This window comes from Astyanax mexicanus, chromosome 20 (genome assembly GCF_023375975.1).
Source record: "Astyanax mexicanus isolate ESR-SI-001 chromosome 20, AstMex3_surface, whole genome shotgun sequence".
NCBI lineage: Eukaryota > Metazoa > Chordata > Actinopteri > Characiformes > Acestrorhamphidae > Astyanax > Astyanax mexicanus.
This window is the reverse complement of record NC_064427.1, coordinates 7,768,712-7,783,796: the sequence shown is the minus strand read 5'-3', so window position 1 is coordinate 7,783,796 and position 15,085 is coordinate 7,768,712. Positions and strand designations below refer to the sequence as shown.

At 37.9% G+C, this 15,085-nt stretch overlaps 2 protein-coding genes across 2 annotated transcripts; both read right to left on the bottom strand.

The window, feature by feature from the left end:
• Window positions 1-912: 912 nt before the first annotated feature.
• Window positions 913-2,079, bottom strand: LOC125784919 (trace amine-associated receptor 13c-like). Its single transcript, XM_049469099.1, has one exon. The coding sequence runs from the start codon at window positions 2,025-2,027 to the stop codon at window positions 1,014-1,016; it is 1,014 nt and encodes a 337-aa protein (XP_049325056.1). The 5' UTR covers window positions 2,028-2,079; the 3' UTR covers window positions 913-1,013.
• Window positions 2,080-8,313: 6,234 nt separating this feature from the next.
• On the bottom strand, window positions 8,314-9,678 carry LOC125784920 (trace amine-associated receptor 13c-like). Its single transcript, XM_049469100.1, has one exon. It carries the CDS (start codon window positions 9,541-9,543, stop codon window positions 8,530-8,532), a length of 1,014 nt encoding a protein of 337 aa, XP_049325057.1. The 5' UTR covers window positions 9,544-9,678; the 3' UTR covers window positions 8,314-8,529.
• Between the last annotated feature and the right edge of the window lie 5,407 nt (window positions 9,679-15,085).

The following is a 15,085-nucleotide window of genomic DNA, read 5'->3' as shown; positions in this document are numbered from 1 at the left end:
TGAATGTAAAAAAAAAAAATGTTAGGCTGTTAGCCGGACATACATCGGTTCCTATCTCTGTTTAACATGAAAATTTATTTAAAAAAAAAATTGTTATGAACCAACAGTAGAATTGTCAAATGAGATTTCTTGATAAAAAAAAGTGATAAAAATGTTTTAATAAACTAAGGCCAGGATGACACTAATGAATACAAGCAGTAGCTTCTGTCTCATGCTGTTAAATCTGTTTCAGAGTTATAATCTGTGTGTGGGCCTCAAACCTGAGACCTGTAACATATACCAAGGTTTATCATATAGGTTTAATGAAGCTTCCAGCACTAGGAGGGTGAAGATAAGCCCGTGTTTCTTTTCAGACTGCTGCTGATCCAGTTATAAGACAGCAGAATCTACTCAGGTTAAATGATGTGTACCTAGAAACACACTCTACCAATCCAGGTCATGGGGTTCTTTGTTTTTATATCAGGAAGAGTGAACAATACTGTATTATTATTATTATTATTATTATTATTATTATTATTATTATTATTATTATTATTATTATTATACTCTGAAACATACTACATATTTAAGATGACTTCACTTGACAGAATATTGAACTTTTTCAGATAGTCTTAGAGCATGGAGTAATCCTTATAAAAGAAGTAAAATAGAACTCATTATTCTTCGTTTATTTAGAGTTTCAAATCATGGAACATATTTTGTGTAAACATTGTATATAATCAACATACACATCTGTTAATTGTAGAAAAAAAGTTATCCAAGCATGTGTAAAACTGTTTAACCACATAAAAGTCAATGAAACTTAATTTAAAACACAGATTCAATAATTATGTCTCACATTTCAGTATGCTATTAAATTAATATTTAACATAAAAATCATGAACATCATGTTAATGATAGAACATTAATTCAAAATTATGATTTTTTTCTACAATCTGAAGCATTACATTTTCAAAAAGATCTCAAGCCTCATACAGTCATCTAAAAAAATGTCAAATGAATGCAGCCTGAAATTAAAAACACTCTGAGAGCAACACAAACCTTGAAGATGAGGATTTAAATATTCTACACGTTACAATAATCTTAACTGATGTTCTGAACCATGGATAGAATATAGCATATATCAGGGGATTGACCGAGGAGTTTATGTATATTAACCAGCTGAAGACAGTCGACACTACTGATGACGTTTTTACACTTTCTACTGTCAAAGAACTTAAATAATATGGTATCCAGCAAGCAAGATAACCAAAAATCACAAATCCCAGTGTTTTTGCTGCTTTGGTTTCAGGGGATCTTGCTGGCTTATGTCTCTGTGAAAAAGCATTAGTTACAGATCTGACCGATTTAGCTTGATGTCTTGCAGCATTAAAAACTCTTAAATACAGGATCAGTATAAGAGAACAAGGAGCTACAAAACAAACTACCAGATCAATAATCACCCAGGAATATTTAACAATCACTACACACTCTCCATAACAACTGGTGCTAATCTGAGATGGAAGTAAATGGTCATTAAAATAATACATGGTGATTATATACATCACAGAAACAGACCAGCCTAGAACTATGAACAGAGATGTTTTACAAACAGTGATTATAGTGTTATAATGCAAAGGGTCACTGACAGCAATGTATCGATCAACTGCAATTAAAACCAAGCTATAGAGAGATACTGCCGCTAAACATCCAGTGCTTATTTCAGAGACAGAACATGCTGTGTCTCCAAAATACCAACATGAGTTTTTGAGTTGTATTATTTTCACAGGCATAACAAACATTCCCACGAGAAGATCTGCTGCAGCCAGAGAGAGGATGAGCAGGTTGGTTGGAGTGTGGAGCTGCTTGAAGTGAGAGATGGAGATAATCACCAACAAGTTCAAAATCACAGTACACACAGATATACATGAGAGAAAAATGAACAAAAATATATATGCAGGATCTGATCGGACCTGCTTTCTGCAGGATGCATTGTTTCCAGGAAAGCAGTATTGAACTGTGAAGTTTTGCCTGTATGATTTATCCATTATAAAGAGATGCAGGTCTATCAGATGAAACTGGATCTGCTGTGTTGTCCAGCGATGCTGAACTAACAGACAGGGCTGTGTTTCCACTTTTCTTTATACCCATGTTTGAATCCTCCCACTTCAATATGAGTGGCTAAAGTGTCCCAAACATCAGTCACTCATCAGACATTCGATATTACATCATTGTTACAGCAGTTCTCAGGCCTGTGTTAGTCCATACCTGATGTCATAGAAGATAACAAGAAATTGAATTCTGCTATACAAGAACATCTAATGTGCCAAAGCTCAGAAATGCTAATCATTTGGCTCTTTCACACTTGTTATAATTTAAATGATCTGTAAGGATTGAAAATTATATGCATGTTATGATGGATAATGGGGCCAAAGACCAAGGACAAACCACGAGTGGCCATTACTGTCAGGAGCCACTCAAAGGGCTTAAATGAATGGCTCAGGTTGACTTCCACAGCAAAGTCAATTCAATTTTGACCCTGGTCTTTACTGGTCCTCCTGACTGGGGTAGGCCCATCAGGTTCAAACAGGGGTTGGGCTTAGCACAGTGTACATAATATTTAATAGTTTACAGGCTAGAATTGGTGGCAGCCAGTGGTTTAATTTGTGATTAGTTTACACAATTACCTAGATAGTGGATAGTTCCAAATTAATAACAAAAAGAAAACCCCAAGTGGGATCAAACCTGAGCCATCGTGGTCCTGGCAAAATGTACTACTACTGCTCTTTATTTTCTGCGATGAGCAGCTGTTTGGCTTTCCTTAAGTATTGGTATACCCAGGTGTTGGGAACGAGCTACCCAACCCTCAGCACTGGTCTGCGGTGCCCTCTGGCACTTGAGATGATGCCTCGACCAGGTACCAGCCCTTACAAGACCCTTCCGAGGCGCATCACTTGACAGCCCGCCAGCGGACAGTGTAGGTGTGGGCACCTGGGGGAGCGGCAGGGCCCAAGAAACAGAGGTAGGGCTTAATGAAAGGTCGAGTGGATCCTAAGCGTAGGTGGGATGGGAGGTCCTTGGTCACAAGCCAGAGCCATTGGCCTACCCAAAATGAGGGATTGTTCCACTGTCCCTTGTCTCCTTGACGTTTTGGGTTGCTTTGGCAGACAAGAGGGCAGCCAGAGCCTTCCACCAGCCTCAGTGACAGAGTCTTATCAGTTGAGGATACTCCTGCACAGGGAAAGCAGGTGAAGCATACCCAATCTGGCACTCGAAGGGTGAAATACCAAGTGATGAGTGCCAAAGAGTGTTGTGGGCATACTCCACCCTTTTCAGTTGGTCAGACCAGATGGACAGAATGGAGAAATTCAGACAGCAGAGGGTTCATTCCAGGTCCTGTTTGACCCTCTCTGTGGGATTGAGGATCAAACCCCATAGGAAGGCTGACCTCTGCCTTCTATTGGGGGCACCCCAGAATCGGCTGGTGAAGTGCGACCCACGGTCTGACACTATGGCCAGCAGCACCTCGGCCGTATCCTGCACAGACAGCAGTTTGGGCAGCACCACAATGTATCCTGCCTTGGAAAGCCTGTCTACGATAACTAGTATCACGGTGTTGCTAAGACAAGGGGGCAACTCCATGATAAAGTCAAGAGACAGGTGAGACCAAGAAGTGTGGGAATGGCTAGAGGGGGCAACAGCCCTGTGGGCTCGGTTCTTGGGTCCTTAAACTGGGCATATTCTGAACAAGTGGCCATCTGGGGACGCAAATCTTTCTCCATAGAAGTCCACCCAAAATGACGTCGCCAGAAACTCTAAATTGCACATGGCCTCTGGATATGCTTTCTTGGGAGAGGTGTGACCAGAGTCCAGTACCTGCTGTCCATGGTGGATGGATCCACTGGAAGAGGAGAGGAGGAGAGGTGTTGTCCGGTTTCACATTCTTGAACCCAGAACAATGAGACAAAATGTAGTCAAACTGTGTAAAGAGCAGCTCCCATCAGGCTTGTTGAAGGTTCAGACACTTGGCCTGCTGGATATAGGCCAAGTTCTTATGGTCTGTTCAGACCAGAAAGGATTGTTCTGCCCCCTCGAGCCAATGCATCCACGTTTCTAGGGCGAGCTTGATGGCCAGGAGATGTCAAAAGGTTGCAAATACTTTGTTGTCCTGATAAGCCCTGTATTAATTCCCACACTTGTCTCTTTTGACAACAGTTTATTTGGGTGAGAAAAGCACTTTTGAAGCTTGTAAGCACATAAACACCAAACCGTTTTAAAAGTGTCGAAAGCATGTAAAAAAAGGTTGCGACTTATAGCCTGAAACTTGGTAATGGTATTCAAAAGAGGATTGCTAGAGAGACAGAGGATTCCTTTAGGGAAAGATCCAAGGTGTCTTACATAATCTACCGGTTAAATGAACAGGGAACTGCACCACAAAGAAGGGCCTACATAAGACAATCCAACAAACCTTCTACAACCCCATTAGAGGCAGAGAAGCTGCTGCATACCTGTTGACCCTTTCCCAGGGCACCTGCTCGGCATCCAAATATGCTGCAGTGGAATGAGGAGACTTTGGCAAAGCTCCTGGCAACACAATTATTGTGCTAGTATTGTAATACTAGTGCTATGACTCCAAATGTATTCCAATGTATTCCAAAGTATTGAGACAAAGTAAGCAAAGTCCTTTTGTGCAAACTTTAACATTTCACATCTAATTTGTATGAAAAATGTTAACAAGGGATTGTCCAAGTGTTTGCATACCACTGTATGGGTCTGGCACTCTCCATTATAGAGACCATTGATTTGGTTCTTTCCAAAGTATGATAAGAATAATAAAATATAATAAAATCAAATGCTTATAGCACAAAATACAGAGTATTAGAAATTTTGATTTTACCTGTCCTGTTGTTTTGACTCAACTACAATGTAATAGAACTGATGCATATTTTCAAGACTAGTAGAACGATTATAAATGTAATTTTTGCTTTCATGTTTATTTTGGGGAAACTGTAATTCATTACAAACTGATCATATCTGTCCAGCTAGACATTCAGAGAGTGAACCTACTGTAGAATCAATAGCACAGGAGACAAAAAAGGACAAGTGGGGAAAGACATCTCTAATAGTTCAAGTTGCAATTTTTTTTCTTTATTTGTCCAGTTTTTTATTGTCCACTTTCAGTTCATGTGTAGGCCATGTATACATGCACATTCATTTAGCACGTTTGAGAGACAACCTTGGCCTTAAGACAGGGGTCATGAACTATGAAGTTAAAGACTTTTCTGTACAGATTCCAATAAAATACAAGTAAAGTTCCAAAAGATAAATAATCTTTAATATTCCCTTATTGGTCTTCTTGTCTTGCACTGACCACTACACCTGTGACCAGTCATTTTTTTTTCTTCATTAGTGTCATAAACAGTCTTACGCAAGGTATTACAGTAAGTTACAGTAACCCCCCCCCCCCAACACCACCACCACCCATGCCATAATCTCCCAGCAGAATGACTTGCATCAACTTCAACCTGTTTATTTAACACCTTTAATTGTGCAGATTCAACTGAGGAACTTGTTTATGGACCTGGACTGTAGGTGCTAATGGGATCTTTGGAGACCTGGAGCTGGAAACAAGTAAATATTTTCATAAGAGAATTTTTTAATCTATAAATAATCTAATAAATTAAGGCCTCAGTTGGTCTCTGAAGGTTCAGAGGGCAGATATGCATTACATCATGTTCCTCTAAGTGACTGATGCAAAGTTCACCTCTCTTTAAACTCGATACAGAGCAACAGAACTGTATAACCGGCCTGAGGCCTAAAACCTTAAACCTAAAATCTTAATTACAAATTATTTTAAATGAAAAACAAATATGATTTTCAATGTTCGCACTAGGGCCTAGATTAAATGTTTCCTTCACTTATAAAGAAGTGAATCCACTGTTGTTCCACTGGAGTATAACTTACTCATTAAATACATATGATCTACCTATATTCAAGTAGATGTTTGATCACAAACATCCCAGGTAAAGAATGCAGCTTCTGCAGGCCTTGCTTATGTCAGTCTTTCTAAATCCATTATTACACAAGCTCTTTATCTCTCCTACAATCAATGCATTCTTTTTTGCTGGTTTAAATCAAACACACAAAAACACACAGTAGCAGCAGCAAAATATCTGCCCCCACATTCCCACACAATGCTGTACCAGAACTGTGAAAAAAGATGTGTTAAAACCATACAGCAGTGGTTCCCAACTATGGTCCTGGAGGACCCCTGCAATAAACATTTTATTGTTTATCTGCTCCCGACAGGCCTAACCCAGATAATTGACCAATTACCGAGTCCTTCCTGCGGTGAAGCTGATGTGTTAAATCTAGGAAACCACAAAAATGTAGAAGCAGGCATGGAAAACATTCTATAGCTTGATCTCATACGCATTCATGGTGCAGTATGGCTGCTCATGCTCCAGAAGCAGATTAACTTATGATGCCAGAGAGGTAACTCTGGCATATCGTGGTGAGACAGTGGTCGATGAAGCAGATTTTTTACTTTTTGTTTACTTAAAAAGCGATAAAATATGATTAGGCCCTAATCAAGTAGTCAGCTGGCCTTTAATGCCTTCATAGATCAGCATATTGACTCTTTTTTTTTTCAAACATGTATATTCAGTACATAGTGGCAATTGTGTTCTCATGTTTTCACAAACATGAACAAGCTTTTTATCTTTATCTTTATCTCAAGCTTTTTATGCCAACACCTTGGTGGTCAAGAATAATACGTTGCTTGTGCCAAGGCTCCAGCTGTCAAGTTTGATCTATATTTGGCCCCCAATCCCCCTCATAGCCGATGCCAACTCTCAGCCGATGCTGCCATACATCAGCCGAGCTTGGACCGATTCTAAAACCATCTAGAAAAGATGGTTTAAATAATTATAATGACTATTATTATTATTATTATTATTATTATTATTATTATTATTATTATTATTATTATTATTATTATTACACTGAACAAAAAAAATAAATAAACCCAGCACTTTTGATTTTGCTCCGATTTTTCATGAGCTGAACTCAAAGATCTAAATATTTTCCTATGTACACAAAAGGCCCTTTTCTCTCAACTGTTGTTCACAATTGGGTCTAAACCTGTGCGAGTGAGCACTTCTCCTTTGCTGAGGTAAACCATCCAGCAGTCACAGGTGTGGCATAGCAAGATGCTGGGTGCCTTGTACAGCAAGTTTGAAGATTAACTGTGTAAACTACACCTGTGTCAGTGCCATTCTCCTTCGAAAGGCAGTAGTTCACATCAGATTCATAGAAAGAAGTTTCTGAAATTCTATTGACAGGAGCCAGTTTAGCTGTCAGGTTTGCAGCTGCATCTGATTGTCTATGGCCGTAGTTTTTTTAAACAGATCAGCAGGTTTAAAGGTGACTGAATGACTTAATTTGTAATTGTGATTATGAGTTTTCCATACAGTCTCCTAAGAAGTCTCAGGCTGACTTAAAGGGTCAACCTTACCATCAGCATACAGCATCGTCAAGAGGTGAGAGAAAAGAAGAGAGAGAAGTGATCAGTTCTCTGCCATAAAGCATTTTATCAGAGCTAAACCCTGTACTGTCATGAGGTGATGTATGAAGAGTGAAGCAGATTTGTGAAAGGGTTACGTCACCAACATAAGCTCCGATCTGAGTTTTCAGGGTGCGTTTAACCCTGTCCGTGGCATTAATTTGGAGATGGTATGAATGGTAGAGTAAGAATAAATCAGAGTGTTTTTATAACATAAAAGCACACTATACTGTGTGAAGAAAGACACTTCTGGCTTTTGAAATATGTATGTATGTGTGTATGTATGTATTATTATTATTATTATTATTATTATTATTATTATTATTATTATTATTATTATTATTATTATTACATTTGCTGTGCTTGTTGTTGGTGGTGGTTGTAGTATTAGTAGTAGTAGTATTTGTAAGATTTTTTAAGAACAGGTACAAACATCTAGAAGGAAGTCAATTGACATAATCATAATAATAATTGTATCAAACTGAGACATATTACATGTTTAAGATGATTTCACTTGACAGAATATTTAACTTTTTTGAGTAAATTTTAGAGCATGGAGTCATCCTTATAACAGAAGTAAAATAGAACTCGTTATTCTTTGTTTATTTCGAGTTTCAAATCATGGAACATATTTTTTCCGTAAATATATTATATAGTCAATGTACACAACTATTAATTAATTATTAATAATTAATCAATATGTCATACAAGCATGTGTAAGACATGTGTTTAACCACATAAAATGCAACAAAAATAATTTAAAAAGCAGTTTTAATAATTATGTCTCACATTTCAGTATGCTACTAAATCGCTGTTAAACATAAAATCATAAACATAGTGTAATAATAGAACAATCATTTGAAATGATTATTTTTCTACAGTGTAAAACATCAAAATTGTAAACAGAGATCCCAAGCCTCATATATTGCACTGTCCTCCAGGAGGACATCTATAACATCTAAAACAAAAATGAATCCAGCCTGAAATTAAAAAGACTCTGAGAGCAACTTTAACCTTGAAGATGAGGATTGAAATATTCTACATGTTACAATAATCTTAACTGATGTTCTGAACCATGGATAGAATATAGCATATATCAGGGGATTGACAGAGGAGTTTATGTATATTAACCAGCTGAACACATTCAACACTACTGATAAAGTTGTAACACTTTCTACTGTCAAAGAACTTACATAAAATGGTATATAGCAAGCAAGATAACCAAAAATCACAAGCCCCAGTGTTTTTGCTGCTTTGGTTTCAGGGGATCTTGCTGGCTTATGTCTCTGTGAAAAAGCATTAGTTACAGATCTGACAGATTTAGCTTGACGTCTTGCAGCATTAAAAACTCTTAAATACAGGATCAGTATAAGAGAACAAGGAGCTACAAAACAAACTACCAGATCAATAATCACCCAGGAATCTTTAACAATCGCTGCACATTCCCCATAACAACTGGTGACTGTTTGAGATTTAAGTAGATCATGATTAAAGTAAAAAAATATAGTTATATACATCACAGAAAAAGACCAGCCTAGAATTATGAACAAAGTCATTTTAGAAACTGTGATTCTAGTGGGGTAATGCAGAGGGTCACTGACAGCAATGTATCGATCAACTGCAATCAAAACCAGGCTACACAGAGATGCTGCCGTTGAGTATCCAGTGCTTATTTCAAAGATAGAACATGCCATTTCTCCATAATACCAACAGGAGTCTTTCAGTTGTGTGATTTGTACAGGCATAACAAACATTCCCACAAGAAGATCTGCTGCAGCCAGAGAGAGGATGAGCAGGTTGGTTGGAGTGTGGAGCTGCTTGAAGTGAGAGATGGAGATAATCACCAACAAGTTCAAAATCACAGTACACACAGATATACATGAGAGAAAAATTAACAAAAATATATATGCAGGGTCTGATCGGACCTGCTTTCTGCAGGATGCATTGTTTCCAGGAAAGCAGTATTGAACTGTGAAGTTTTGTCTGTATGATTTATCCATTATAAAGAGATGCAGGTTTATCAGATGAAACTGGATCTGCTGTGTCGTCCAGTGATGCTGAACTGACAGACAGGGCTGTGTTGCCACTTTTTTATACCCATGTTTGAATCCTCCCACTTCAATATGAGTGGGTAAAGTGTCCCAAACATCAGTCACTCATCAGACATTCGACATTACATCATTGTTACAGCAGTTCTCAGGCCTGTGTTAGTCCATACCTGATGTCATAGAAGATAACAAGAAATTGAATCCTGCTATACAAGAACATCTAATGTGCCAAAGCTAATCATTTGGCTCTTTCACACTTGTTATAACTTACATGATCTGTAAGGATTGAGAATTATATGCATGTTATGATGGATAATGGGGCCAAAGACCAAGGACAAACCACCAGTGGCCATTACTGTCAGGAGCCACTCAAAGGGCTTAAATGAATGGCTCAGGTTGACTTCCACAGCAAAGTCAATTCAATTTTGACATAACCCTGGTCTTCACTGGTCCTCCTGACTGGGGTAATATTTAATAGTTTACAGGCTTGAATTGGTGGCAGCCAGTGGTTTATATTGTGATTAGTTTACACACTTACCTAGATAGTGGATAGTTCCAAATTAATAACAAAAAGAAAACCCCAAGTGGGATCAAACCTGAGCCATCGTGGTCCTGGCAAAATGTACTACTACTGCTCTTTATTCTCTTCACATTCAGCATTACATCATTGCTTAAAGCAGTGTTCAGACACATGTTGATGTACAGCTGTTAGCATAGTAACCAAAAAGCCTCCAGTACTAAAACACTTTCCCTTCCCCGTATAATAAGACCAAACACTCCAAACTGACTTTTACTATATTAAGGTCATGGCCCTAGAGCCCAGGGACCAACCATTGATCTGCTTCAATGGCAATCAAAGTGCTTAACTTCCCAGGTTGGTGTCCACAATGGATTCAAGGAAATGCTTTGCTATACCTGAATCTGTACAGTGGAGCTCAGTGATGTTACGTTTTTGTTTTGGGAACCGAAAAGGCCTTGACCAATAGTGCTCAAGAAAGGTGCTTTATTGAGGTCCAATTGGCCCTTCTCTGGTTTGCCTGTCAGTCAAACTCCATACAGTCTGATGTGTTCAGCCCAGGTCTCTGAATGAATGATATTGGTGGGGTCAGAGCACCATGTTTATGAGAAACTGGCAGGTGACTAGTATTATAATGTTGCCGAACCATAAGCTACAAGAGGGCTTGATGACCAAATTGGAAAATACATTGACTTTCTTTTTTGGCTGTGTGATGGTTTTCTGATTATGAAAAAACTTTAATATCAGACAAAGATAACCTGAGTACATATGAAAAGCCCATTTGAATAATTAGCTCAGTTTTTAAAGGACGAATAATATCCAAACCAATCTAGCCCTGTGTGAAAATGTGTTTGCTCCCTGAAACTAATAACTTGGTTGTGCCATCCTTGGCGGCAACAACTGCAATCAAACTTTACTGATAACTGGCAATCAGTCTTTCACATCTCTGAGAAGGAATTGTTTTTCACTCTTCTTCTTTTTTTTTATTTTTTTAGCAATTCAGAGGTGAACCTGTTTGTGTGCTTTAGGTCATTGTCCTGCTGCAGAACCCAAGTACACCTGAGCTTGAGGTCACAAACAGATGGCCGAACATTCTCCTTCAGGATTGTCTGGTAAACAGCTGAATATCTGGTTACATCTATTACAGCAAGTTGTCCAGACCCTGAAGCAGCAAAGCACCCCCAGACCATGATCACAATACCACCACCATATTTGACTTTCAGTATAATGTTCTTTTTCAAAAATGCTGTTTTATGCCAGATGTAACAGGACATACACCTTCCAAAAAGTTACATCTTCCTCCATTTGTGAATAACAGCTCTCACTGTGGTCCACTGGAGTCTTAAATAGCTAGAAATAACTTTGAGACCTTTTCCAGATGGATAGATGTCAATGACTTTGTTTTCTCATCTGTTTTTGAATCAGATTACGTCACAATGTGTTGCTTTTTGAGATCTTTTATCTCCTTCATGATGTTCTCAGTCCGGTTCTATTTAAGTGATTTCTGGCAGCAATCAGGCCTGGTTGTGGTTAGTGAAATTGAACTCAGCATATACAATAATAATAAGTATCTTATTATTAACAGAACAAACAAAACATCAGAAACTCTTATTGAACATACTGTGATGTCTTGCTTTTTTTTTTTTTTTTTTTGGTCTGCCACTGTTATAATGTTAAACATGTTTTTTTTTTTTTTTATGTAAGGGCACCTTACATAAAACTGTCTTTTTTGAACTATCCTTCTTTTTCTCTGTTTTTAAATGTGTATTCCATCATCATGGCTTTGTGAAAGGCTGTACGTGGAGGTTAGAACATTCAGCCAGAATGGAAGACAGACAGAGGTCACAGAGTATAAATTAAGATTTGAAGGACATTTCTGGTAAAGATTCCGCTAAAATACAGTAAAGCTCAAAAAGTGAAATCGTCTCCAAAATTCACTGTGCTGTGCTGACCACTTCACCTGTGACCAGTCTTTTTCTTCTACAGTGATTTAAAGTTTTTACCTATTATTTTTCCAAAGTTTCTTTCTCCAGCTTTTAATCAGGCTTTTAATACCAACTAATCTTTTTCTTTATTTGTTGAGTTAGGCCTATTACGATTTAAATGTCTTATGGTTTTCTTATAGTGTATTTATTTAGGGGACGTTATACATAATCTGCTAGATGTTTCTATTTATCAGATATGTCAAACTACAGTTGATCAAAGTGTACAAGCTTAAAAGTAGGAGAAAAAAAGAGGAAAGTGGAAAAAAGGAAAAGCTACATTTTCAATGATCTTTCTTTGCTTTTCTGTTTTTAAATGTGTATTCTATCATCATAGCTTTGTGGAAGGCTGTACATGGAAGTTAGTACATTCAGCCAGACTGGGAAACAGATGGTGGTTAGAGTATAAACTAAGAATTAAAAAAACATTGCTGGTACAGATTCCACAAAAATGCTGTAAAACTCAAAAAGTGAACTGTGCTTTGCTGACCACTACACCTGTGACCATTTTATTACAAAAGTGTAATAACTTTTGCCCAATTTTCTTAAGCAAAGTAGTACAGCATGTTACAGTAAACAACCCCCCCCCCATTAGCCACCCTCCCAGCAGCGTCACTTGCATCAGCATTTGCCTGTTTATTTCACACCTTTAATTGTGAGGTTTTAACTGGTGAGCTTGTTTATCCAACACTGTTATTGAACCTGGCCTGTAGGTGATAATGGGGTCTTAGGAGACCTGGGGCTGGTAAATATTTTCATGAAAGACCATGACATGCTATAAATGATCTAACAAATGAAAGGGTCCCAATGGTCTCAGGTGCATGGGGCAGATATGCGTTGCATCATGAAAGTGACTGATGCAAACTTCACAGTACTTTTTAGAGGAAACAGAGCTATAGAACTTCATAAAGTGCATAGTAGATTAAGCCATACATATAAAAAAACAGAATCATAAACAATCATATAAAGAATAAAGATAAAGAGCAATTCAAATGATTTAAAATGATGTAAAATGAAAACAACAAAAAATAATTCTCAATACAGGGCCCTGATAATCATTCTTTCACTTCTTTTAACAGAGATGAAAACTTATATCAGTGCTAAAAAAAAAGGTATGGTCCACTTTAGACAGATTGGGAGTCCTATAAGACCACCTGGTCTTTGGGACTTAAAGCAGCTCCAAAACATCTTGCACCCACCACTTCTTTTTTTCACAGCATGGATTAGTATCTGTCATGAATGACCCTAATTCCTATTATGGTTCAGTAGAGTGTTATTGCTGTAGGGGTTATAGCAAGAAGTGAACTAAAACATGTTACATTTTATTTATGTATATTACTTATGGTTATATATAATCTTATAAACAAGATATTCGGAGGATTGACTGCTTTAATTGATCTATATATAGTTAAGCCATCTACTTTTGCAAATGTAACACCAGAGCAACAGCATCAATCATTCCATCATTCCATCCCTGCCACCAAAACACCATAACCTGGAAGAAGCTTCTGAATCAGTGATGAACAGATTAAATTTGGAAAAGTACTAGCAACGATTAAACATTTTGGATTCTGTCATAAACAGAGGCCCTTACTCCTGAGATAATTTGGCCTTTCTGTGTTTGTGAACTAACTAGAAAAAAATTAAAAAGTGGCTCATGCTTTTGGCATCAAATGCAGTTAGGTATCTTGGCCTGATGACAGCGTGTCCAATATTAATCAGAAGATGAAGCAAATAAACCTTCCGAACTTAAAAAAAAAAAAAGACTCAAGATACAAGAGTGAACCACAGTATTAGCAGTCAGGTCTGGGATCATTTTTCTCATGGTTGGATTGTTAATAAGATATAATCTACACACCATAGCCATGGCAAGATACAATGGCGTAAAAAAAGTATTTGCCCCTTACAGATTTATTTAGTTATTGCATTTTTGTAACTGTGATTAATCACACATTTTGGAAAGCTGGGTTAAATTGAACTACTAAACACAACCAGGCCTGATTACTTCCATACCTGTAGAATCAGGAAATCACTTAAATAGAACCTGTCTGACAACATGAGGCAGCTAAAAGATCACAAAAAGCAACACATTATGCTGTGATCTGTGAAAATAAAAAAAATAACAAATGAGAAAACAAATTCATTAACATCTGTCAGTCTGGAAAAGGACACAAAGTCATTTCTAAGGCTTTGGGACCAAAGTGAGAGCTATTATTCACATCTGGAGAAAACATGGAACACTGTTGAACCTTCCCGGGAGTGGCCAGCTAAAAAAAAAAATGTTCCAAAAGGGCATGGACAACTCATCCAGGAGGTCACAAAAGAACATAGAACAACATTTAAAGAACTGCAGGTAATAATAAGAGACAGAGACTGGTTGAGATTGGTCTCCATAGGCACAAACACTGCTGAGCAAAAAGAACACAACGGCCCAGATCACATTTGCCATATTGATGATCCCCAGGACTTTGGTTAAATATTCTTTGGACTGGTGTGACAAAAGTGGAACTTTTTGGAAAGTGTGTGTCCCTTTACATCTGGTGTAAAACACATAATTTCAGAGAAAAAAAGCATCATAATGAACGTAAAACATGGTGGTGGTAGTGTGATTATGGTCTGGGGCTGCTTTGCTGCTTCAGGGTCTGGACAACTTGCTGTAATAGAAGGAACCAGGAATTCTGCTGTTTACCAGACAATCCTGAAGGTGTATATACGGCCATCTGTCCAAGACCTCAAGCTCAGGACAATGATCCAAAGCACACAAACAAGTCCACCTCTGAATGGCTTAAAAAAAAATAAATGAAGGCTTTAGATTGGCCAAGTCAAAGCCTGATATAGAGATGCTGCGGCATGATCCTAAACAGACGGTTTATGCTTGAAAAATTAAGACAATTCTGTAAAGAAGAGTGGGCCAAAATTCCTCCTCAGGGATGTGAAAGATGCATTGTCAGATATCGATAAAGATTGATTATTGTTGTTGCCAGCAGGGTGGCAC

Bases quoted from the DNA above. Each gene is read 5' to 3' on its own strand.
- LOC125784919 (XM_049469099.1), bottom strand. From the start codon at position 2,027: ATGGATAAATCATACAGGCAAAACTTCACAGTTCAATACTGCTTTCCT.
- LOC125784920 (XM_049469100.1), bottom strand. From the start codon at position 9,543: ATGGATAAATCATACAGACAAAACTTCACAGTTCAATACTGCTTTCCT.